General features: G+C 47.0%; 1 protein-coding gene and 1 long non-coding RNA gene across 3 annotated transcripts in view; both read right to left on the bottom strand.

The window, feature by feature from the left end:
- MMUT (methylmalonyl-CoA mutase) overlaps positions 1-26,735 on the bottom strand; it is an 84,269-nt gene that overhangs the window by 3,377 nt on the left and 54,157 nt on the right. The window contains exons 9-10 of one of the 2 annotated variants that reach the window (XM_081855525.1): positions 4,910-5,024; positions 2,390-2,533 (exon numbers count right to left, since the gene is read on the bottom strand). In XM_081855525.1, coding sequence (XP_081711651.1) covers positions 2,390-2,533; positions 4,910-5,024 — 259 coding nt within the window. The remainder of the gene's footprint in view (positions 1-2,389; positions 2,534-4,909; positions 5,025-26,735) is intronic. The other variant, XM_081855526.1, reaches the window with a different exon arrangement.
- LOC309338468 lies at positions 20,924-22,268 on the bottom strand. The gene is made up of 3 exons (XR_014154900.1): positions 22,113-22,268; positions 21,917-21,989; positions 20,924-21,819 (listed from the first exon to the last, which is right to left on the bottom strand). It is a non-coding gene; the product is annotated as an uncharacterized lncRNA (long non-coding RNA).

The following is a 26,735-nucleotide window of genomic DNA, read 5'->3' as shown; positions in this document are numbered from 1 at the left end:
CCACACAACGATGGTTTACAAGCTATAAGGAACACCATTTCAGATAAAACCACAGCGGACTTTGCCACCAAACTCTGCCAATTTGTCCTTACCCACAACAACTTCAAATTCGGTGATGACCTGTTCCTTCAGATCAGCGGCACAGCAATGGGCACCCGCATGGCCCCACAGTACGCCAACATCTTCATGGCAGATTTAGAACAACGTTTCCTAAACTCTTACCCACTCAAACCTCTCTTATACCTGCGATACATTGACGATATTTTTATCATCTGGACACATGGTCAACAGACCCTGAACACCTTCCACCAGAAATTCAATGATTTTCACCCCACAATCAACCTAACAATGAATCAATCTATGCAAGAAATACATTTTCTGGACACTACTATAAAAATACAGGATGGGCACATAGACACCACCTTATACCGTAAACCAACTGACCGACAAACATATCTACATGCCTCTAGCTACCATCCCAAACATACCAAACAGTCCATTGTATATAGCCAGGCACTACGTTACAGCCGCATCTGTTCCAATTCTACTGACAGAGACTCTCACCTAAGAGATCTACAGCAAACCTTTTTAGAACTAAAATACCCAACAGATGAAGTTAGACAACAGATCAACAGAGCCAGACTGATACCCAGAGAGAACTTGCTGCAAGACAGACCCAAAAAAGAAAATAACAGAACACCTCTAGTCATCACATACAGCTCCCAAGTTAAAACAGTACAACGCATCATCAGAGATCTACAACCTCTCCTGGACAATGACAGTTCTCTTTCTCAAGCTCTGGGAGGAAGACCTTTCATTGCCTACAGACAGCCACCCAGTCTTAAACAACTCCTAACCCACAATAATACTACAACCAGACCTAACACAGACACTGGCACCAGAGCCTGTAATAAACCCAGATGCCAACTTTGCTGCCACATACACCCGGACAACACCATTACTGGCCCCAACAACATCACACATACCATTTCGGGACTATTTAATTGCTCATCGTCTAACATTGTGTATGCCATAAAATGCCAACAGTGTCCTTCAGCTCTCTATATTGGACAAACAGGCCAGACCTTACGCCAAAGAATAAACGGACATAAATCGGACATCAGGAATCACAAGACAGAGAAACCAGTAGGAGAACACTTCAATCTCCCAGGACATTCTATACAAGATCTCAAAGTAGCTGTTTTACTACAAAGGAATTTCAGAAATAGACTGGAAAGAGAAGCTGCTGAATTACAACTTATCACCAAACTTAAAACAATGGAAAAACCTGGCCTGAACAAAGACCTTGGATTCTTATCTCATTATACATGACAAAGCCATTTTTCACCTTTTCACCCCTTGCTTCCTCCTGTAAGACCTATTGCAGTCGTTAAGAGTCGTCAACAGGCTCATCACAGCTATCTGCCAATCACCCATTCCTACCACCCTTCTGAGTAATACCCCTCCCCACCTTCTCACTATATAGAAAGGTCTGGAAACTTCTGTTTCAGTGTATCTGAAGAAGTGTGCATGCACACGAAAGCTCATACCAAGAACTGACTTAGTTGGTCTTTAAGGTGCTACTGGAAGGAATTTTTTTGTTTTGACTATGGCAGACCAACACGGCTACCTATCTGTCACTTATAATTAGTTACTGGCTGGCTTTTTATATTTTCTCCTTCTCTATCTGTTATTTCAAATCGGTGAGAGAGAAATGAAGGATTAGTGCTTTAACATTTAAGAGATATTTAAACAATTGGCTCTTGCCTTTATTTTAGGCTGTCCATTTTATCCTAAGACCCAAAAGCAGTATCCTCTGCAGTACAGCAGCCCTCTAGCAGTAAAAAAATAACACAAGATCAGGATAAGAAATTAAGAACAGCATTCTTTGTGTTTATCAGATGCTTTACATCATAATGGAATGTCACCTGTTTCAAATTGTAGTCCTATAGAAGAAAATATGCCAGGACCAAAGCATCTCATACAATAGCAATATATATACCACATGGTTCCTCTATGAGCCCATGTATTGCAAGATCTGAGAGTCTTACAGTATACAGGTTCATCATTACCTTAAGTTAGTCCCCAGTATGTATGTGGCTGCGAAAACCCAACCAGGTGGGTGGGGTATAAGTATTTTGAATATTAATATTATTTCTCATTAATACAATAACCTTTCATACCAATGAATCTAACAACTGAAAAACAGAGGAGTTGCTCAATGTCTGCAACTCAAATGGAACACAAACCGCAGCCCAGTCTATAGCATCCATAAGTGCTTTGGCATTTTCCCAATATTTTGACAATAATTTTCAATCTGTAGGGACAGAATCAATGTCTGAGTCAAAGCAGCACTGTGTTCCTATTGCTCTTTAAAATACAAAAATACTCTGCTCGCGACAACACAGACCCACCAATGTCAATTTCTTTTCCAGCTTTGCTGCATTTGAAGTCCTGTTGAAGTTCTGCATCTCATGAGAGGTTTTATGAACCTTCCAGGCTATACCCCAGTAACAGATGGTGATGGTAATTGCTGGCAGAATGGTACAGATCCTACAGATGACTTACTGGGTTATACATTAGGGAGAGCTTTCCTAAATAAAACATCTTCAAGAAGACACCTAAACATTATGATGCTAGGCACCTGTCTAATTCCAGCTGGGAATGGATTCCAGAGGGCTGGAGCTACACTACTAAAAGTCAATTTCTAGTACAAACTAAGCACAACTCTGGCTCATGGAGCACTCTCAGCAGCGCCCCATCTCAGGCGCACAGTTGCTGGGCAGCAATAGATGGTTAAGGTGCTCCTTTAGGTACCCTGGTCACAGGTTGTCTAGTGCTTTAATGCTAAAGGGAAAACCTTGAGGTGCACCTGGTAGTATACTGGCAACCACTGCACCTCCCCTTGCAGAGGAGCTATATGGGGCTGGTGGACTATATCAATGCATAGAGTGACTTATGTGGGTGCAACAGAACTTCCGCTCTCCTCCCCCTGCTCCCCCACAATCCCTACCCTCTGCTCTGTTTCCTGTTACCATACTCATTTATGATATGTAAAAAAAGAGGAAAACAAAAACAAGCAAAGCTGATAATTTTGTGCCAAATCTGAATTCTACAGTGCAGAGACATGCAGGGTTGCGTCCAGATAGAGAACTGTGTCCCAGAAGAATTTCCAGGTGTGCAGCATAAACTTCCCTTCTCCCTCTGCACTACCTGCAACCTGTTTGGGAGGGCTGGGGAGCCCAGAGGGCAGATTTGGGAGATGCGCAGGGAGAGGTGAAGTTGCACCACGCTCATGGAAGTTGCTCGCTACTCCCAAGGAGTCCGTTGATACAACCTATGGAATGAAGCACAACCACGATGCAAGGAGACCATAGTAACTCCAGAGGTTTACCAGAAAGTAACTGTCAGGGAACTGCCATCAGAACAGGGGCAGGAAACAGAGGGGCAGTTGTGTTACAGGGAGCCTCCGAAAATCTTGTGAAGCAGTTCCTCTTCCGGTGATGAGGAAAGCCCCACCTCCAGGTGGGGAAGAGGGGAAAGGACCAGAGGATGCTGGTGGGAGCCTCACCACCACTTCTGGCAAATCCGGCCAGGAGGGAAGCACGCCCCCTCCGTCCCCCACCCTGCACAGAAGTCTAAAGCGCAAAGAGGGAAGGAAAAGGCTGGGCGTAATGAGGCTTTTATGCTGGAGGTGGTCCAGGAAAGAGGCACTCCAGGATTCTGCTAGCGATTGAGGCAGACATGAACTTTGGGGTTCTGCACTATAAATGGTTTGCACCTAAATAAAACCTGTAAAAGACAGGTTGGATTCCTGCCTGGTTACTCGTGAGGAGCCACCCTTGCCATCTGACAGTAACTATCCTTTATTGAAGCATCAGACATTTTAACTGCTAGGAGAAGCAAGCAAGCAAACAAACAAATAAAAATTTGAATGGGAGAGACTAAATTCCAGGAAGAGTAGGCCTATATCCACATCCCGTAGCAATCAATTTGGCTCCTCTGTCATGGCCATCCTCAACTCAGTACATAACAAATTTGTAAGCCTGATAGCACACCATCTGATTTAATCCATTCCATAGAAACAGCACACCTTACCTGTTGATTGCTTGAGCAATTTCGTCACTCACCCCAAACTCCTGACGGTAAGCTCCACTCACCATGCGGTCACTGGCTTTGTGCTCACCAAACTCCTTTTTCATTGCATCTGTTATTTCACCAAATGTACATCTGAAAAAATGTATGTGGCCCAAACATTAGGGTTGGGTAAACACACCTCAACAGAAAGAAATAAAAACTCAGCACCTATTTCAATGGCACTTATCATAATAGTTTCATATTACAATAATCTAAGCACAGCAAACTTAATCTCAACTTTCCCCAATTCCACAATATCGGAAGTTAGAATGGTGTATTAATGTGCAGTAGAGCTACGCTAAACGCTCCTAGGAGACACCTCACTTGGACCCAAAGCTAAGCACATACACTGGGGCTTGTGGACCCTGACTTCCCAGTCATCCTCCCCACAGCAGTCTTGAAAATGCTCCACTGAGAATATAAAGGAGCAAATTATGTGTTATAGCTGCTTCTGGCTTCCCTCCTCCCTTAGATATTTATTCGTGTTTTATTCATAAATTTGTTGTCTTTTTCTTCTGGTTTTCCTGCAAAGAACTCAGAGTGATGATCTAGCTTCATAATCCCCACCCCTTTGCCCCTCAGTGAAGGAAATCAGGCTGAGAGACAGCTGAATGCCTTTTAAATCTGGGCCACCATTGAAAACATCTCTCTAGTCACACACATTCCTTATGCGCTGCCAGAGCAGGGCCACAGGGAGTTAGTCAGAGCCCGGGAGAGATGCTCTGAACCACCCTTTGGTTAAATGCACAGTATTCCCCCCCCCCCCCCGTACCTGGCACGTGCTGCTTCCACTGCTGGGCCAGCAAATTGCCTTGGCCTGGGGCGGCGCATTCTGACAGGGCAGCAAGACAACGCTGCGCTACCACATCATCTCTGCAAGCTTTCACCTTCAAGGAAAGACACAAAAGCAAAACTTTACAACAGCCAAGAACTGTTAATGATTGATAAAGCTGCCCCAATGCCGCCCAGTCTCTTACTCCTCTTCCAGGTCTTCCAGGTCTTCCAGGATGAGCTCTTCTGAAAGGAAAAGAAGAGAAGGCTGCCAGTTAGAGAGGCTTCTTACACACACACAGAGAGAGACTTTCTGAACACATCCCTAGAAATAGACATTACCTTCAGGGGGACTTTCCTTCGTTTTTGCCGGAGCCTACAGGGAAACAAAGAGCCACATGGGATATGATGATCTAAAGCTCAAAATAGGCCTCAGACAGAGACCTTTCCCAAGAAATCTCAGGAAAGCAACTTCTGTATGCTGAAAGGTTTTACCTTCGAAGTCCTTTCGAAAAGGGGCCTGCAAGGGGGGGCGGGCGGGCGGGGGGAGGATTTGGGGAGAGGGCACACTTTGTTTTTTTTCGCCATTCGCAAAATCACTCTTCTCAGTCTTGAAAGCCTAAAAAGGAAAGAGAAAAATGTGAGAAATGGGGCTCAAAGTTAGTCCTCTCCTGATCTACGTCCCGAAACTGGTTTTTGCATTCACGCCTCTAAGCTCCCTATCACCACAGAATTCAGTTGCGCATCAAGGCCCCGGCGCACCCCCCCCCCCAAGAATAAGAAGAACACCTTGAGACAGAATTTTACTCTGAAGGTTAATGGGCAAAATTTAGGCCACAACTTTATTGAGTACAGCAATGTGGGTTGTATTGGCTTAGGCCAGTGATGTCCAAACTTTTTCCAAAGAGGTCCAGATTTGATGAAGTGAAGGGCCGACCGAAGGGCCAGCCAAAGTTGTTGAGCTTTTTTCAGGGTTTAAGTTGTTGAGGGTTTTTTAAAGGATTTTACCCCAGGAAATAAACTGACACAGGGGCCAGATTAAACCGGATTAGGCCCCCGAAACAGACTTTGGGCATGCCTGGCTTAGGCATTGGCAATAACTCCTGCCTGCCTTGTAGGAAGTCTGGAAGAGTAAGCCACCAACAGAGGACGCTCCATCAATGGTTGTTTTTTTTCATTTATTTAATCATTTTTTTCAATACAAACAGCAATCGCAAAAGACACATACAACAAAAACCATAATAACACTAATAACACAGTTTGACAATTCAGATTTGGATACACTGATATACCTAGGACTACACCTTTTTAACAATATTTCCCCGCCTCTCTCTCCTCCCCCTACTTCCCACCACTATCCGCCTTATTGCTTAAATATTCCTTCCAGATTTCTTCATATTTATCCATTTTTAATTTGCGTCGACATGCAATTCGTTCGTATGTAGTTAGTCTGTCCATATTATCAATCCATGTGCTCAATGGAATCTTTTTGCGGCTCTTCCAATTCATCAAAACAAGTTTTTTTTGCTTCTAATATAGCACGGTACATCCATTATTATTTTTTTGACGCCTTGTAATCTCCCACGTTTCCAGAATATAATTTAGAATGAAATTTAATTCCGCTAAATAACAATTTCTTTTTATGACTCTTGCTATAAATATCCTCACCTCACACCAAAATGATCTTATCATCGGGCATTTAATCATCATATGTACTAAGTTTGCATTTTTACTCCCACATCTCCAGCAGTTGTCTGCACTTGTTATTTCCTTCTGGTATAGTTTTGCGGGAGTCCAGTGGACTCCAAATATTATTTTCTGTTGAATAAGTCTTAGTCTTAGATCCATAGAGGCTATTTCTGTTGATTTTATACTTGACTCCCATATGTCATTTGTTATCTGGAGCCCCAACTCTTCACTCCATTTTTGTCTATCATATTCTAAATCATATTCCTTCCTGTTGAGTTGGGTTTTATATAGTGCAAGTGTAGAGTTTTTTGTTTTTGCTGCAGAGATTAAATCTTGTAGCAGCTTGGGTGTTTCCGAGGCTGCTATAGCGTCAGGGCCAAACTGCCTTTCCAACATATGTTTCAATTGGATGTATTGTCATTGTGTTTCACTGGTTAATCCATACTTTACTTGCAAGGTCTTATATTCCACAAATTTTCATCAATTAATTGATTCAATGTCAAAATACATTTTTTCATTCAATTTTGCCAAATTATTACTTGATTTCCAATTTTTAATTTTGGGTTGGCCCATATTGTTAATTTCTCATGTTGACAGGGGTCATCCTTATTATTATCATTTATATTCATCCAAATTTTTATAGGTGCTTTAATAGTCTCCAGGATAATAGGATATTTCATAAAATTGGAGCCGAGTTGAGTCCACCCTACAAGAGGTCCAAAGAAACTATATTCAAGAGTAGCCCAACTGGGATTCCTGCTAGCTCTCCAATCATTAGTCTGACTCAGCAGGTAGGCCTGGTGATACAGTTCCAGATTTGGGAAACCAAAGCCACCTTCCTTAGTTGGAAGTTGCATTTTATGTAGTGATATTTTTGGTGGCTTTGTACCCCACAGGGACGATCTACATAGTTGATTTATTTTTTGGAAGTAAAATTTGGGAATATGTATTGGTAATCCTCTAAGAATGTATAAAAGCTTTGGAACAACATTCATTTTGAGGACATTAACCTTTCCCCAAAGGGAGAGGTTTAGAGGTCCCCACCTCTCAATATCAAAAGAAATCTCATTTATAATTTGATTCAAATTTAATTTTACAATTTGGTCTATATCTGATGAAATCATTATACCCAAGTATTTAATAAAGTCTTTGCACATCTGAAATTGATGGTTTCTATACAATGTAACCCTTGGCCCAATTGGTAAAATCTCTTATTTTGTCCAATTTATAGAATATCCCGATATTCTGCCAAAGGTCTTAGACTTATTTTTGGAATTGTATCTTCTGGTTTTGTAATAATTAAAAGGATATCATCTGTAAATAATACAATTTTGTAATTATCTTTGTTGTGTTTTACACCCTTGATATGCTCATCCTGAATTATTGCTCTTGTTAATGGTTCCAGGCAGAGATTAAATAATAATGGAGAAAGAAGACATCCTTACCTCGTTCCTCAATTTAAACTAATCAAATTCGAAATTCTTCCATTTGTAACAATCCAAGACGTTGGGTTTTTATAACTCATTTTAATCCAATTACAGTATTCTATAGGGAAACCAAATTTACGTAACACAAACCCTATGAATTCTTTATACAGTGGTGACTCGCAAGACGAAATTAATTCATTCCGCGAGTTTTTTCGTCTTGCGATTTTTTCGTCTTGCGAAGCACGGACTTTGGAAAAGCTTCAAAAAGCACCAAAGTCTTCAAAAACCTCAAAAAAGGCTACCACACCGCGTGCTATGAGTTGCTCCTCAAAGTGAATGCACGATTTTAAGAAAAAGGAAACAAACGCGCAAGACAAAGGAAACAAACTTGCAAGACGTTTCCGTCTTGCGAAGCAAGCCCATAGGGAAATCAGTCTTGCGAAGCAACTCAAAAAACGAAAAACCCTTTCGTTTTGCAAGTTTTTCGTCTTCCAAGGCATTCGTCTTGCGAGGTACCACTGTATATTCTGTCAAAAGCCTTTTCTGCATCTAATAACAATATCATAAACTCCTCTTCATCTTTGTTTAAGTTTATCAAATCTATTGTTAATCTGATGTTATCTGTAGCTTGTCTTGTTTTTATAAAACCTGTTTGATTATTGGGTATCAAGTCTTGAATAACTTTTTGTAATTTTGCCGCCAATATTACATTCAAAATCTTTGCATCCACATTCATTAATGGTATTGGTCTATAATTTGTACATTTAGTAGGGTCTTTGTTAGGTTTTGGTATAATCATTATTAAAGCTTCATTGAATGTTGTAGCAGATATACCTTTATGAGCTATTTCCTTATAGACTTCTAGAAGTCTGGGGACTTGTAGATTTTTGAATATTTTATACCATTCCATAGGAAAACCGTCTGGTCCAGGTGATTTCCCATTCTCCATTGTTTCTATACCATTCTCAATATCTAATATATTTAGGGGTGCTGACAGCATATCTTTTTTATCTTCTTCAATAGTTGGTATTTTGATATCTTGAAAGAAGTTCTCCATCTCATTCTCTGATATATTTTCTGGCCCTTCATATAATTTTTTGTAGAATTAAAAAAAATCTTTATTAATATCTATTGATGAGGTCGGGACGCGGGTGGCGCTGTGGGTAAAAGCCTCAGCGCCTAGGGCTTGCCGATCGAAAGGCCGGCGGTTCGAATCCCCGCGGCGGGGTGCGCTCCCGTTGCTCGGTCCCAGCGCCTGCCAACCTAGCAGTTCAAAAGCACCCCCGGGTGCAAGTAGATAAATAGGGACCGCTTACTGGCGGGAAGGTAAACGGCGTTTCCATGTGCTGCGCTGGCTCGCCAGATGCAGCTTGTCACGCTGGCCACGTGACCTGGAAGTGTCTCCGGACAGCGCTGGCCCCCGGCCTCTTGAGTGAGATGGGCGTACCAACCCCAGAGTCTGTCAAGACTGGCCCGTACAGGCAGGGGTACCTTTACCTTTACCTTTATTGATGAGGTCGCTACGATGTTATTTTCATTTCTTATTAAGGGTATTTCTTATTAAGGGTATCTTTTGTTTTAGACGATTAGCTAGAATTTTTGTCGGTCTTTCACCCTGTTCCCAATAGATTTGTCTTAGACTTAGTAGGCTGAACTCAATTTTTTGAGCTAGTATATTATTCAGTTCTAATATTAGTTGTATTCTTTCATATGTAGCATTAGATGGGTTATTTGACAATATCGCCCCATAGTGTTTTTAAAGAAGTTTTTAGATTGTTTTCTTTTAATCTTTTCAGCTTGGCTTTGTTGGCAGAGAAGGATATTATCTTTCCTCTGATGTAAGCTTGATATCCTTCCTATTCCACCAGTCTTGACGTTGAAGATTTGTAGTTATTTTAAATATATATTTGTGTTTCTTGGGTTATATATTGAATGAAGGTTTTTTTCCCCATTTAAGAATGATATATTACAAGGATCCACTAAATTCCACTGTATCATATGGTTATTAATTGTCTCTCTAACCTTTGTCCTTTTTTTCCTGGCTACTGATGTGGTATCCATCGGTGGATCTAAAATTTCACTAAAGTCTCCACCCATTATAAACTGCTGATACGATAGGAAGCTTAATCTCTTAAAGCAATTGTGAATAAACTTATGGTCATCAGTGTTTGGGGCATAGACATTTACTGTTGCTATTTCTGTCCCTTCTGTTTTAATTACAATTATTAAGCATCAACCATCTTCCTCTCTTATTATATCTTGTATTTCATAAGGCGAGTCTTTCCTAACAAAATTGTAACTTCCCTCCACGACCTTCCTCCCGTCCATAAATCATTAAATAGGTTTTAATCACCTTTATTTTATGCTTCTCCTTGCATTCTTGCTGTGGAGCTTCTCAGCGTGTCTGGAGCTCCATCAATGGTGACCAACTGAAACTCACCCCGGGGTTCCCGCTGGGTCCTGGCATGGCCCTAGCCTCCCAAGCAGACTTTGGACGAGATCCGGATCTGCGGATTCCTTTACCGGAATACCCTTGTACCTGGAGGGGCAGGTGATGGCCGCACCTCCCCTCCCCCACATTTCACTAAGCCAATGCCTAACCGCCAAACCTTACAAAGTTGTGACAATTGCTAAAAGGTAGGCGAAAACCAAGAGGGCCTTACCAATTTGCCAAATGGAAAAAAATTCCTACTCAGCCCCTGTTCCAAAACAGGCGACCAACGAACTCCAGAGCAAGGCCAAAGCACAAACCTAAATCGAAGGGCGGGTGTTTGGCGGCGCAAACCTAGGTACCCCCCCCCCAACGCCGCACCACTGCCTTTTAAAGGCCCCCCTCGATCACACCACCACTCCCAAGGAAAGGGGGCTGCACCTATGGCCTGTGCGCAACACGGACCCTCAATGAAGAGGATCCGATATGCTGAAAGAAATCCTACTTACATGTCTTCTCCTTCGCAATCACAGAATGATCCAAGCATAGGAGATCCCAGGCCTTCTAGAGCTCTGGCAACCAGTGAGCCAGCAGAGGGAGATGTCACAATGAACCTTGTGATGCAGCACTCCTGGGCCCTGAGAAAACCAGCAGCCACAAGTCCTGCTCCTCTTAAGGGACGCGACTAAGTTTTCTCATATTGTTTTCTTCCATGTTCCACTTTTTATAAATATGCAAAATGTGCCTATTCCTTTGGATTCCAGCTGAAGCTGTTCCTGCACCTACTGAGCACTAGCTATTGCCTATACTTGTCCCTTACCCTCCAACATTTCTCCCGTGAACATAGGACTGTCTTATTCCATTATTATTATTATTATTATTATTATTATTATTATTATTATTATTCTGACTGGGTTGTCTCAGCTACTCTGGGCAGTTTCCAATATATACAAAAACATAATAAAACATTAAATGTTAAACACACCACTTCAATATCATGTCCCAATGTTCTAAGGTAGAGCTTTCCAGACCGGCAAGAGCCAATGGATCTGCATGGGTGCAGGGCCCAGCCAGTAGGGAATCAAACGTATGAATATTCCCCGTGTTAGATGGTAAGGGCTGCAAATATGTGCACCAGGAAGAGGCATGGTGTTCATCAGCCACGACACCCACATTTCTGCAGTTCACCTGAACTGGGCAGGGTGGAGTGAGTTTGGGGCTGTGCAGACACACAGGTGGAGCCAATCCAGCTCTCTCACCCGTGTCCACACAGCCCCAATCTTACCGCTGCCGCATTCAGGAAAGTTGCAGCAGCGCCTGTATTGGGGGTGCAGCTCTGCTATTATGATGATAGCAAAATATTATTGCTGTCTTTAATACATTATATAGATTGGAAATCCATAAAAGTTCATAAAAAGAAAGAAAATTAATATTGGGGATTGCTTTCTTGAAAGCATCACCACACCCAAGACGATCTGTCAGGCTCCTGGCATGGGCGTAGCCAGGGAGGCGGGGGGGGGGGAAGCTGCCCCCTCTAAATCAAATAAATCAATAAAAATATTTAACTAACTGACCAATTGCATCACAGATAACTCGACTCTGCCCTTAGCCTCCAAAATAAAGCCTGACTCACAATAAATGCTGTTTGCACCTATGGCTCCTGATATCAGTTTTCCAAATCCAGGATGGTGCTTTCAAGGACGCAATTTCAGCCACATTTATTCTGATCCTTATGAAGAACTGTTCCCTATCCCCCATCCTCTTAACAAATAAATTGCCACGGTGGCAGGTTTGATCCCCAGATGGGCCAGCCATATATTCCTCCATTGCAGGGGGTTGGACTAGATGATCGGCTGGGCCCCTTCCAGCTCTACAATTCTATGCTTTTTATGTTCTCAAGCTCCCCTGGTGCCAGCCAGGTGTGGCACTCAGATTCCTCAAGTACTTGAGGAATGGCAGCCTGTCATAAGAGGATGACAGCTGATGGGCGGCAACAAGCCTCTCCTATCTGCTGGGATTGCCAGACGGCATACTCTGTGCCTGCTCAAAGATGCCTGTTGCTTACAGCTACAGCCATCTCATTCTAGTTTGCGTAAAGGAGTTTCTAGCCCAAGTATCTGCCAGGGAAATAAAAGGTCTGGAAAGGTTAACCTCGCTCAGAGCGGCCAAGGCTTAATAAATAAAGCCCATCTCGCTTTACTGGCGTCATGTGGCCAGCATGACTAAGCCGGTTCTGGCCAACCAGAGCAGCGCACAGAAACACCGTTTACCTTCCCGCCAGAGCGGTACCTATTTATCTACTTGCACTTTGACATGCTTTTGAGCTGCTAGGTTGGCAGGAGCAAGTCCTAGGCTCTGTGGTTTAACCCACAGCGCCACCCGTGTCCCTTACACCTACAGCCATATCTGAAGAAGTGTGCATGCACACGAAAGCTCATACCTAGAACTAACTTAGTTGGTCTTTAAGGTGCTACTGGAAGGAATTTTTTTATTTTGTTTTGTTTTGACTATGGCAGACCAACACGGCTACCTATCTGTAGCTACAGCCATCTCATTGTAGTTTGCGTAAAGGGGTTTCTAGCCCAAGTATCTGCCAGGGAAATAAAGGGTCTGGAAAGGTTAGCCTTGCTCAGAGCGGCCAAGGCTGCAGCTTGGGAAAATAATACTCTTTAGTATTTCGTATCCATCTCTTAATAAACAACACAACAGGGTGTCCTTCCAACCAACTTCAGATGATAGAGGGGAGCTAAGTTTCAACCATTTATTTTATACACCTTTGATTTTCACAAATTTAAGCAGGCATGTTAAGTCCAAGAGCTCAATTCTCAATAGCCTTTCATAACTCAAAAAGCTGAGATGGTTTTTCCACGGCAGAAGTTTGGTGGGTCAAAAGTGTCAGAGCCTCCCTTACTCCGGTTCTGCATCTTCCTATAGGAATCCTGAAAATGAATTGTGCCTCTGAGGGCACCACACATTCAGCAGCGCTTGGGAGAACAAAGAGGGAAGGGCAGGTCTCCTCCTTCCACCACTGAGATATATAAGAGAAAGAGAGCTCTGTACAACTGCACAAATCCAGTTCTGATCAGAAACTTCCACATGCAGGTTAAGAAGTGGGAGGGAACATGGCGGGGAAATGTCCCTAAATCAGGGCAGGTTGACAGATGCTTTCTGCACTGCTCTACCTTTGCACTTTTGACTATGATGCTATACCAAGGGCCGTTCAGTGCAAGATCCTGCTTCCGCTCTGGTTGCTTGAATAGAAATGGGGAGACTTTTTTAAAAAATGATTTTCTATGTTTCCCTCCCTGCTGCCCAAGGGTTTTTGTTGTTTTTTCAGGGTAGAAGGAGAAAGACTATCCCCACCCCACAGGCTAGGTGGGGATAATTTTAATTTTTCCGGACAGTAAGGGAGGTGTGTGAAAAGGGAAGCGCGTGCATAGGCTGCATGAACACTGTATTTTGAAAGCACGCGGGCAGCAGCCCGGTCTTGGCTGCAAAGAATTCCGGGCATGCTAGTTTCCCCCTGCCAGAACTCCCATTCCCAGCAACGGGCTCGGGCTGCTGGGCTCTCTCCCAGGAAGAGAGGAGAGGAGGAAGGGGAGCCGGAGGGGCCCCGGGAGGCGGGCAGGGCCGCAGCAGGGGCGGCACGGACGCGAGAGACCAGGGACAGGACCCCCCCCTCCAGAAGGGTCAGTTCTGCTGGATCCTTCCCTTTGCCTCTCGCCCTCCCTCCTCCAGCGCTGCCCTGGGGGGGCAGGGGGTCTTCACTCCTCTAGGCAGGGTGGGGGAGAGGCACCATGCTTGCCCCCCCCCCCCCGGTCCTGCACTGTGGGGCTGGAGGGGCTGCTTTCCTGGCAGAGAGCCCCCGGTCCAGCCCCTGGGGTTGAGAGGGGGGGCAAGCTACCGTCTCCATCCCTGGAGGGGCATCGCTGCTGGGGGGGGGGAGTGTAGTGGTTTGGCTCGGGAGAAGGCAGCTTGGGAGGTGGGGGGCAGCTCCGGATTCATGCTTGGGGAGGGGCCAGAGCTAAACTATCTGTGGCACAATTAGTCAGTTATTTACTTGATTTAGGGGGGCGCCTACCCCCCCCCCGGCACTCCTGGCTACACCCATGCTTCTGCTTCTTTCTTCACTGTGCCTTATAAGCTTAGATCCTATGGGACATTTTGTAGATGCATTTTTGTAGATTCATGATGGACCCTGGGCCAGGGCTCTGTGGATGGAGTGTCTGCTTTCTGTGCAGAGAGCCTCAGGTTCAGCACCTGGGATTTAGAGTGGGCCAAGCTCCTGTCTAAATCCCTGGAAAGCTTAGTTCCTATGGGATAGTTTGTAGATGCATTTTTGTAGATTCATACAATCCGTATTTATGATGGCTCCTGAGCCCGGGCTCTGTGGATGGAGGGTCTGCTTTCTGTGCAGAGAGCCTCCGGTCCAGCCCCTGGGGTTGAGGGGGGGGGGGCAAGCTCCCGTCTCCATCCCTGGAGGGGCATCACTGCTGGGAAGTTGTTATGTACTGAGTTGAATAGGATCCAAACTGCAGCAGTCTGATTGGTCCTAGAACAATAGGCTCCAAAAGGCAGCAGTCTGATTGGTCCTAGAACAATAGGATTCAGAATGCAGCAGTCTGATTGGTCCTAGAACAATGCAGCAGTATGATTGGTTAGCAGGAACCACCCAATCATGCTCCAGATAGAAGTGAATCCACAACCTGATTGGCCTACAGTAGAATCCTGGAATTAGCCAATCATGTGCAGCCCATTGTGTAAATAATGTATATAAAGCAGATACTTTGAGGGGACATTCATTCATTCCTCCTCACCACTATGAGCTGAAATAAGAGCATGAAATCACTTTGCGACTCTGAGTATATTTCACTGGCGACGAAGGTGGGATCCCGCTGAGCTGACTGCCACACACAGCACCGCAGCACCGCCACCTGCCGCACCGCTGCCTCGCACCGTGTATCCAGGCTTCAGCTCCGGGACACAAGGAACTCAGAATGGCAACTGACAGCAGCTTCTCGCCATTCAACCCAGCATCTGGAGACTGGGAAGCGTACGCCTCCCGTTTCACCTTCCTCCTAGAAGCCAAAGGGGTCACCGATGAAGAAGACGCCAAGAAGAGGGCAATATTCTTCAGCGTCTGCGGAGAGGAGACATTTGAAATCGCCCGGGCTCTCCTTGCGCCTGAAGACGTCGCTACTGTTCCATACAAAACAATAATGGAACAGCTGAAGGGGCACTTTTCGCCACAGCCCTCAGTGGTGGCTCGTCGAAATGTGCAGCCCATTGTGTAAATAATGTATATAAAGCAGATACTTTGAGGGGACATTCATTCATTCCTCCTCACCACTATGAGCTGAAATAAGAGCATGAAATCACTTTGCGACTCTGAGTATATTTCACTGGCGACGAAGGTGGGATCCCGCTGAGCTGACTGCCACACACAGCACCGCAGCACCGCCACCTGCCGCACCGCTGCCTCGCACCGTGTATCCAGGCTTCAGCTCCGGGACACAAGGAACTCAGAATGGCAACTGACAGCAGCTTCTCGCCATTCAACCCAGCATCTGGAGACTGGGAAGCGTACGCCTCCCGTTTCACCTTCCTCCTAGAAGCCAAAGGGGTCACCGATGAAGAAGACGCCAAGAAGAGGGCAATATTCTTCAGCGTCTGCGGAGAGGAGACATTTGAAATCGCCCGGGCTCTCCTTGCGCCTGAAGACGTCGCTACTGTTCCATACAAAACAATAATGGAACAGCTGAAGGGGCACTTTTCGCCACAGCCCTCAGTGGTGGCTCGTCGAAATGCCTTCTACGCAAAGCGGCAAGCCCCTGGGGAAACCATAACTGGGTTTGTGACCTCTCTCCGCCAAGCTGCCCGGTTCTGCAACTTCTCAGAGCTGGAGAACATGCTTCGTGACCGCCTCGTCGGTGGCCTGAAGGATGAGAAGCTGCAACGACGCCTCTACGCTAAGAAGAACCTAACGTTCCAGGTCGCTCTGGAGGAGGCCCTGGCAACGGAAGCTGCTGAGAGGTCGACGCAAGAGGCACGGCTGAGCCAGCCGTCCCAACCGAGGGTCCACCACGAAGACCTCACCAACGACTCGGGATCCGACAGGGAGGAGGTGCACCGAGTACAGCAGCGCACTCAAGCAGCCCACATACCACAGCTGCCTCGACGAGAAGGAGGGAACTGCGCAAGCTGTGGAGAAAGTCACGAGAGGAGGACCTGCCGTTTCCGCAACGCAGAGTGCAGGCAGTGCAGAAAATTGGGACACATCGCCCGGGTGTGTCGGGCTCGGCCCACCCGAAGCCAGGCATCAGATGACCAATCCAAGAGCCCCAGGTCCCGGGGCCCAACGCACCAAGGCAACTCGACGGAGCTCACAGACTTCCAGGTATACCAGTTGCCCCACCCCAACGTAGAGAAAATTTATGTAGAGGTACAGATAGAGGGGGCCCCATGCCGCATGGAGCTTGACACGGGTTCAACTCTATCCATAATCTCGGCAAGGACCTTAAGGAAACTGTGTCCTACTGGGGGTCCCAAACTCAGGCCGGCCCCATTCACCCTCCGGGACTTCCAGAAACGTAAGGTCCCCACAATGGGGGTGGGGACCTTCAGGGTGCAATACCGAGGGCGGACGCGGCAACTGGACTTGCTTGTGGTCAAGGGCCCCTACATTAGCTTACTGGGGTTGGCATGGTTTGGACCACTGGGACTAGCCATCACCGGGGTGAACCACATGAGCTTACAAGTGGACGTGGACGCCATATGCAAGGAATTTCCGGGGGTTTTCGATGGGAAATTGGGACAGTATACGGGCCCCCCCATTGCTCTACAGCTTGACCCCGCAGTACGACCAGTCAGGCTCAAGGCCCGCCGGGTCCCATTCGCCCTGAAACCCCGTATAGACGAGGAATTGGACCGACTCGTGGAGCAAGGAGTGCTGGAGCCGGTGCCTAATGCCCCCTGGGAAACCCCAATCGTCACACCCGTCAAGCCTAATGGTTCGGTCCGCATCTGCGCAGACTACAAATGTACCATAAACAAGGCCCTCATGGCCCATGCATACCCAGTGCCAGTGGTCAGCCATGTCCTTGCCACCCTGGCTGGGTCGAAAATTTTTGGCAAGCTGGACTTGGCCCAAGCATATCAACAGCTGCCAGTAGATGAGGCCACAGCAGAGGCACAGACGATTGTGACGCACAGAGGAGCGTTCAGGGTAAAGCGGCTGCAATTCGGGGTCAGCGTGGCACCAGGCATATTCCAGAATCTAATGGACTCTCTCCTTAAAGGGATTCCTGGTGTCACCCCCTTCTTTGATGATGTGTTGATTGCCGGGCCCACACCAGAGGAGTTTGAGGACCGCCTCCGCACTGTTCTGCACCGTTTCCAGATGGCGGGTCTCAAGGTGAAGCGGGAAAAATGTCTACTAGGAGTGCCTCAAGTGGACTTTCTGGGATTTATGGTGGATGCAGAAGGGGTTCACCCGACTGGGGACAAGGTACGGGCCATTTGTGATGCCCCAGCGCCCAAGAACAAGACTGAACTTCAGGCCTTCTTGGGATTATTGAACTTTTACCATTCCTTCCTTCCCCACAAGGCGGCGGTAGCGGAGCCCCTACACAGACTCCTGGACAAGCGGGCCCCTTGGGTGTGGGGCCAGCGCCAGGAGGCCGCATTCCAGGCAGTCAAGGACTTGCTTGTCTCAAACTCGGTCTTGGCACACTTCGACGAGAGGCTGCCGGTGGTGCTAGCATGCGACGCCTCGCCCTATGGCATCGGCGCTGTCCTGGGACACCAACTCCCGGATAGAAGAGAGGTACCGGTAGCATACTTTTCCCAGACACTCAACGAAACCGAGCGGAACTACTCGCAAATCGACAAGGAGGGTCTGGCAATCGTGAAGGGAGTAAAAAAATTCCATGATTTCTTGTACGGGCGGCCCTTCACCGTGGTGACTGACCACAAGCCGTTGCTTGGCTTGTTTGCCCCCGAAAAGCAGACCCCCCAAGTGCTGTCTCCTCGCGTCCTCAGGTGGTCAATTTTCCTTGCCAGCTACCAGTATGCACTGATTCACCGCCCTGGAAAGGCGATGGGCCATGCAGACGCCCTCAGCAGGCTACCACTACCGGAAACAGGCCCCGACCCAGCACCTGCACAAGAGGTTATGAGCCTGGAGCTGCTTCCTGACCGCCCCATTCAGGCACAAGAAGTTGCACACCATTCCAAGAAAGATAGGGTCATCTCCCGGGTCCTGGACTGGGTGTGGAGGGGATGGCCCAGCCGCAGCCCCGGGCCAGAATTCGCCGGCTACACAACCCGCAAACATGAACTGTCAGCCCACAAGGGGTGCCTGTTATGGGGAAGCAGGGTCGTTGTTCCCCAGCCCCTCCGCAAAAGGGTCCTCACAGCCCTACACGAGACACACCCAGGGGTAGTAAGAATGAAGGCCCTTGCCAGGAGTTATGTGTGGTGGCCGGGGATCGACGGAGAGATAGAGGCCTGGGTCAAACACTGCCAGGCCTGCCAGGAATCCCGCCCAGATCCCCCAAGGGCCCCAGTCCAGTCCTGGGAGTCCGCCCGAGCACCATGGTCACGCCTGCATGTGGACTTCGCTGGCCCCTTTCAGGGGAAAACATTCTTCATAGTGGTGGACTCCTACACCAAATGGCTGGAAGTCGCACTGGTACCGTCCACTTCTACGTCCGCAGCCATCCGGGTACTACGCAGGCTGTTTGCAACCCACGGGCTCCCTGACACTCTCGTCTCAGACAACGGGACTGCATTTACATCAGGAGAATTTCAAACCTTCACAGTGCAGAACGCCATCCGCCACATCCGTTCGGCGCCATTCCACCCTGCCACCAATGGCCAAGCAGAACGCATGGTGCGGACCACCAAGGACACCCTTCGCCGCATGACGCAAGGGGATTGGGAGTACCGCCTTGCCACATTCCTTCTAGCACAGCACAGCACCCCCAGCTCAACGACTGGCCGGAGCCCCGCTGAACTACTAATGGGTCGGCGCCTTGCAATCAGATTGGACCGCCTTCACCCCGATAGAGCTCAGGATGAGGTAGTGGTGGGGGAAGGCAGGAACCCCCGGACCTTCGAGGCCCAGGACCCAGTGTACGCAAAGAATTTTGGGGCAGGCCCTGCATGGGTACCTGCCACAGTCACCAGGGTCACGGGCCCCGTGTCGTACGAGGTGCTAACAGATGGGGGGCAATGCTGGCGCCGCCACTGCGACCAGATACGGCGACGATTCCCGGGAGAAAACCAGGAGGAGGAGGACAGGTCAGAGGAGTCCCAAGGGAACAGTGGGGCAGTGAGGCCCATAGAGCAGCAGGGGCAAGCAGGAGAGGCAGAATCAGTAAATACAGAGAGGACCCGCGAGGCCGAAAGGACACCGGAACCAGAACCACGACTGAGCGAGCCGGTTGCGCCAGACCAAACAGCCCCATCCTTGGAACACGAGCCAGAACCTGAACCCCGGACCAGGGAACACCCCAGGCCGCAACGCACACGTAGGCCACCGGCGTACCTTGAGGACTATGAATGCGACCTTCCGGGCAGGACTGGAACTTAGAGGGGAGGGGTGTTATGTACTGAGTTGAATAGGATCCAAACTGCAGCAGTCTGATTGGTCCTAGAACAATAGGCTCCAAAAGGCAGCAGTCTGATTGGTCCTAGAACAATAGGATTCAGAATGCAGCAGTCTGATTGGTCCTAGAACAATGCAGCAGTATGATTGGTTAGCAGGAACCACCCAATCATGCTCCAGATAGAAGTGAATCCACAACCTGATTGGCCTACAGTAGAATCCTGGAATTAGCCAATCATGTGCAGCCCATTGTGTAAATAATGTATATAAAGCAGATACTTTGAGGGGACATTCATTCATTCCTCCTCACCACTATGAGCTGAATAAAGAGCATGAAATCACTTTGCGACTCTGAGTATATTTCAGAAGTGTAGTGCTTTGACTGGGGAGAAGGCAGCTTGGTAGGTAAGGGGCAGAACCAGGCTATCTGTGGCACAATTAGTCAATTAGCAAAGTATTTTTATTTATTTACTTGATTTAGGGAGGCAGCTACCCCCCTGCTTATTTCTTATTTCTTCACTGTGCCTTATAAGATTAGTTACTATGGGATATTCATGCATATCTGTAGATTCATATAATCCATATTTATCATGGCCACTTTATAACCATAAGGCTAAAATAGAAGGGGGGGACCCAAATAAGAGGCTGGGATAGAATGAATGACCACTGGCTGAAAACTTATTTCCCGAGGGTGAAATCCTAACTGCACTTGCCCGGGAGTAACAGCCACTGCATTCAGCAGGACTTGCTTCTGAGTATATAGAATTGTGCTGGATGCTACTGCAATATTAGTGGTAGCAATTATTCTGAGATTATTCTCATCGTTTTACCTGGAATTCTGGTATGTAATTACTTACTTCTGAGTAGACATGCATAGGATTGTCCTGTAAATAAGCCACACTTTCATAAATCAATGGGACTTAGCTAGCTGTGACTAACTAATTTCTACAGAACCAAGGTTTGGATAGATTTCAGCACACACCAATACATGATTCCATGTGCATTCACAGAATCATAGAATTGTAGAGTTAGAAGGGACCTAAGGGCCATCTAGTCCAACCCCTGAGGAACATTTTTCCTTAAAGAATTCTGGGCACTGCAGTTCCTGAAGTGGGACTGGCAACTCTGTGAGGAGTAAACTACTGTGCCCAGAGTTCTCTGGGGGAAAGAATCTACTTGAAAGGTGTAGCATGCGTATGTAAAGCCCATTGAAGTCAAGAGCATGGCATGAAAGGGGGTTAACTCAGAAGTAAGTCCCCTTGTGTGACATGCTTTTGTTTTTATATGCTCTGCCTACCAGGACAGTCCAAGCTGTAAGGTGAAGCTCATGACAACCTGCGCTGCTCACTGAAAAGCTGTTTCTCAGAAGGCTGCCTTACCCTGAGTGCTGTATCCCAGAGCAGGCTGCAGTTGGGCCAATGTGCTCCCTTGCGCCCCAGAGAAAGAGACACGCTCACTGGGGAAGTGCCGAGGTTCGTTCCGTGGTGGAGCTCTGCCCAGCGTTGGTAGAGAGCAATGGCAAACTCCGTGTTCAGGTTGCGTGGTTCGTGGTGTCAGTATCAAAGCTGTCCTGCCCCTGCTCTGCCTCTAGGTCTTCAAGGATTATGTCATCTAAATGGAAAAGAAGAGAAGGTTGGAATCATAACTGTTTTAGGGACTTTCTTATATACCCTAAACATATCCTTGGAAATAGACATTACCTTCATGTTTCCTTTGTTCTTTCTTTCTCCTGCCATCTGCTTCCAGATCAGCCACTAAGGGGGCGGAAAGCACGTATTGTGCACAAATCTTTTTTGAAAAAAATCTGAAATTACTGGGTAAAACACAGTATGAAAGTTAAGAATGACATACCAATAGATCCATTTCCAGAGAAAACAGGGCAATTTTTATTTCACTCATTAAGCATGTGAGCACACCAACTTTCCTGTAGGAAACAAAATTCGAGCTAACAGTAAGTACAATCTCAAGATGCAGAGAAACTATGCAGTAGAACTGTTTGGGGGACTTTCTTACATACCCTGAACATATTCTTGGAAATGGACATTACCTTCATGTTTTCCTTGGTGTTTCTTCCTCCGGTCTCTTACTCCTCTTCCTCCAGTTCTTCAATATCTTCCACGATGAGCTCTTCTGAAAGGAAAAGAAGAGAAGGCTGGCAGTTAGAGAGGCTTCTTACACACAGAGAGACACAGAGATAGAGACTTTCTGAACACATACATAGAAATAGACATTACCTTCTGGATGACTTTCCTTCTCTTTCACCTGAGGCGGCAAGGAAGTACATGGAGCCTACAGGGAAACAAGGAGCCACATGGGATATGATTATCTAAACCTCAAAATAGGCCTCAGACAGAGACCTTTCCCAAGAAATCATAGGGACTGGAAGCAGCATCTATACGCTGATAGGTTTTACCTTAGCAGTCTTTTCAAACAGGGGTCCGCAGGGGGAGGCAGAGGGGCAGGCAGGGGGCGAGGGGCAGGATTCTGGGACAGGGCACACTTTATTTTTTCTCGCCATCCTTGAAATCGCTCTTCGCAGCCTGGAAAGCCGAGAAAAGAAAGAGAAATGAGCCTTACAGTTAGTACTCTCTCATGCCTCTAAGCTCAAGAGGAATTCACTATCCTCACAGAATGCAGATGCCCTGGAGAAATCCTATTTACATGTCTATCTTTTTCCTGGAACAAACACGAAATGATCCAACCACAGGAGTTCACCAGGCTTTTTGCACTCTGGTGACCAGTGAGCCAGCAGAGGGAGGTGTCACAATGGGCTGTCCCTTGAAAATAGGGACACTTGGCAGGTGTCCTGAGGTGCCCAGATGGGAAACCACCAGGGAACCCATGACATGGTGCTTAGAATTATACAGGCAAAAGTATGACTTAAATAAATACATTTATAGACACACTGTCCTTTTTGTCTTTTCTCATGCAAGAATATTTCCCTAAGTCAGAAAGAGGCCTCCTGCTCATGAAAGTGCACCTTCGGGCCTGAGCCTCCTAAATAGCTCTACTTGGGAGTAAATTTTTCTGACCCCAGTGGAAATCGGTTCCTAGTGAGCATGCTTGGGATTGTGGTATGAGGAACAGGACACTGCTGTCAAGAAAGGGGAGAGCGAGCTTGACTCAAGTTTGCCACGTGTTGGGGGGCTCAAAGAACAATCCCATGCTTGGGTGGTACGTCTAGAAAGATTTTTAAAATGTGTGTGGCACGGTGAGGTAGAAGAAGGGTTGTGTCATTCACACGTCATTAAAAATGCCCCACACCTGATCCAGTAGACACCTCTGGAAGTTGCGCAGCAATGGCTGCCACATCTTGCTGGGCTACACAACTCACAGCAGTCCCCACCATCGTGGCCAATGGTCAGCGATGATGGGAGTTGTCCTCCACTAACATCTGGAGGGCATCCCATTGGTTACCCCCCAAGTATAAGGGTGTTCAAACCTTAATGTGTTAATTGTTTAAAAATCATAGCCTCCAACATTTATCTGATGACAATAGGGACGTCCCATTCCATAATGATAATTTTACTCTCTATACCCCACACATCTTACTGGGTTGCCCCAGGCACTCTGGACAGCTTCCACCATATATATAAAGGTTTTAGTATGAGGGGAACAAAGTATAATACAGTGATACGTGTCTATGAGTGTACGTATGTGTTTTCTTTAAAGAGAGAGTGGTGGGATGGAGAAAGGGAGGGGGGAGAGAAAAAGAGAGAAGGAAGGGGAGAGATGGGAAGAAGAAAAAAGGGGTGGGGGAGGGAGAGGGAACTGTAGCAGTGGTATGGGGAAAAGTTTTGTTATAAAAGAGGGGGTCATGGGAAGAGAAAGGGTTCCCCTCTCAAAAACAGACTGAGAAACAGGCTAAAAAGGGGGCCCGATTTTAAAAAACAAGACGGATAGGAAATGAGGATGAAAATTAAAAAGTGAGGTGAAAGGAAAAAAATAAGGGAAAAGTAAATTAGAAGGAGTTGCGTGTCTGGGGTGGAGTGGCCTGTGCTGGTTCAGGGCTCTCTTCTGGGCACTGCCATTTTAATTTCTGAAAGAAAGGTTTGAGGTAGAAATAAAGATAAGATTTATTGTATATTTTTTATTATTGTTATTATTTATTTAAAAAGGGAGTTAAGGAAAATATATATTGAGGAGAAGGAAATAAAATAAAAATAAAACAAAAGATATTGGAAAGGAATGAGGACAACAACAACAAAAGTGCCCCTCCACCTTTTGGAGGGGTGGAAAATGTGTTTTAAGTAATATATGGATGCATTTTAAAAATGGTAGTAATAGTAATTTAGTAAAAGAGCTGAAGATTTAGGGAAGGGGGGAAGGGTTGATTTTTTAAAGGGGGTTAAAATATATGAAAGGGGGGAAGTTTATGAACTAAATAATAGAAGATGAAGATGATAATAGTAATATAAAAATATTTTTAAAATAATAATATTTTTTGGAAAAAAATATAGTTTAAAAAGGAGGGGGAGGAAAAATAAATAAATCAACTCTACAGAAAAAAGCGAGGTCTTTTTCCAGCGGGCCTCCCTCTGGGCTCCGGGGGAGGTGGGCTCGGGTTGGGCCTGGGCTCAGCCGCCTGTTTCCTCGCGGCCTCCGCCTGCCTCTCCTCCTTTCCCTCGGCGGTGGCAGCGCAATGGTGGCGGCAGTGAGATTGGGGTTCTTCCCCCCCAAAGGGCCTTCTCTCCTTCTTCCTGCTGAACTGTTCTCGTTCCCCTTTCCTGGGAAGGGTTCCAAGAGTCCACAATAGTCCCAAGAGAGCTTTCTGTACATGCCCAGGAACCTCAACATGGGGCAGGACTCCTGAGGGAGGAGAAAGGGGAGGGAACTAGAAGGGGAATATATACTCTGTGCACATGACTGTGAACTCGTGCATGTTTTTGTGAGTTATCACACTTGCTCCTTCTACCAGTTCATGGATGGTAGAAATAAAGCTTTTTCTCTGAAACTATTCCTTGAGTGTCTGTTGACTCCCACTTCCCTTTCCCGGGCGCAATATTTTTCCTACCCGAGGGCAAAGCCTCCTAAGGCTACAGGCTCAGCCACGTGTTTCCTCGCGGCCTCCTCCTGCCTCTCCTCCTTTCCCTTGGCATTGGCAGCGCAATGGCGGTGGCAGCAGGGCCAGGGCTTCTCTCCCCCTCTGCGCTCGCTCCTGGGTCCCACCGGCCCCAGATGGCCGGGCGTCCGTCTCCTCCTTCTCCCCTTCTCCCATCCCTCTGGAAGAGCGAGGTGGGTTGTCCCAGGCTTTGGAGCTCCGCTCGGACGTTGGCCGGATGCCCTCGGCTCCAGCCTGGTGGGGTCGCTGGGGGGGGGTCTGGCGGCTCCCCAGTTGATACATTGGGTGCCCCCAGCCCCCACGAGGCAGTGGCGGTCCCGGCTGCTTGGAAGCCGGTCAGGCAGCACAAGCAATACTGGCCACCCTCAGGAGCTCTGCGATGCCCTGGTGTGCGCCATGTTGCTTCACCCACCATATATATAAACAAAAAATGAAACATTAAAAAAAACCATCCCTGTACAGGATTGCCTTCAGATGGCTCGGGGGGGTCAGATAACTCCATACCCTCTTACATTTCTTCAGTGAAACTAGGGACACCATAGGGAATGGTGGGACTTTGAAGGATCAAATCAGAAACCAGGACGGCTTCTCTCAATCAGGGACATCCCTGGAAAATAGGGACACTTGGAGGGTTTGAACAATGTGTATTGTTTCAACTCTGTGTGAACCACCCAGAGAGGCTTTCACCCCTATCGTGTTTATCAATTAATAATAGCTGCAGAAAGGATTCAATGACTTAAGAGAGGGGGGCCTCCCTTTTGGTGAAATGTCCTTTGGGCCTACTCCAACATAAGCCTTGCTTTCTTCTTAAGCCGTAAGTGGTAGCAGAAACTGCACAGAACAGCTGATGACTGTTGGGCGCAAGAGATCTGGCACCTCAGGTTGCCATCACCACTCATTTCTGCAGGTGAGGGTAAATGAAAGGCAAAATACCACAAAGAGCGCCCACAGCTCCAATGTTTTTGGAGCAGGTCCTTCGTTGCCCAGATTTCTCTTCACTATTCCCTACCTTGGACCCCTGACCGTTGGGTCCAGTTGCGGACGACACTGCGGTTGTGGTGCTGATCTCGCTTTATTGGCCGAGGGAGCCGGCGTACAGCTTCCGGGTCATGTGGCCAGCATGACTAAGCCGCTTCTGGTGAACCAGAGCAGCGCACGGAAATGCCGTTTACATTCCTGCCGGAGCGGTACCTATTGATCTACTTGCACTTTGACATGCTTTTAAACTGTTAGGTTGGCAGGAGCAGGGACCGAACAACGGGAGCTCACGCTGTCACGGGGATTTGAACCGCCCACTTTCTGATCAGTAAGCCCTAGGCTCTGTGGTTTAACCCACAGCGCCACCCACATCCCCCTACCTTGGTAAGTACTGCTAAATGCCTCATTATTTGCAAGGACTGTGGCAAAATAGGTCAGAAGGTCTTTTCCGCCTTTTGAAAGCTCTGTGAGGTCTGCCGCACACAAGAAAAAGGACAGAGGCAGGAAAATGCCCAGGTGGCAGCCTTCTTTGAGTCACACTTGTTCACGATTGCAATGGATTGCAATTTGGCAACACCAAAAAGGAAACCCACCAGGGCATAATAAATGCAAGTTGCATGGCCCCCCAAC

Source organism: Podarcis erhardii, assembly GCF_964252035.2.
Source record: "Podarcis erhardii genome assembly, chromosome: 3".
NCBI classification, from domain to species: domain Eukaryota; kingdom Metazoa; phylum Chordata; class Lepidosauria; order Squamata; family Lacertidae; genus Podarcis; species Podarcis erhardii.
The sequence above is the reverse complement of the archived record's forward strand: the minus strand, read 5'-3'. Positions and strand labels throughout refer to the sequence as shown.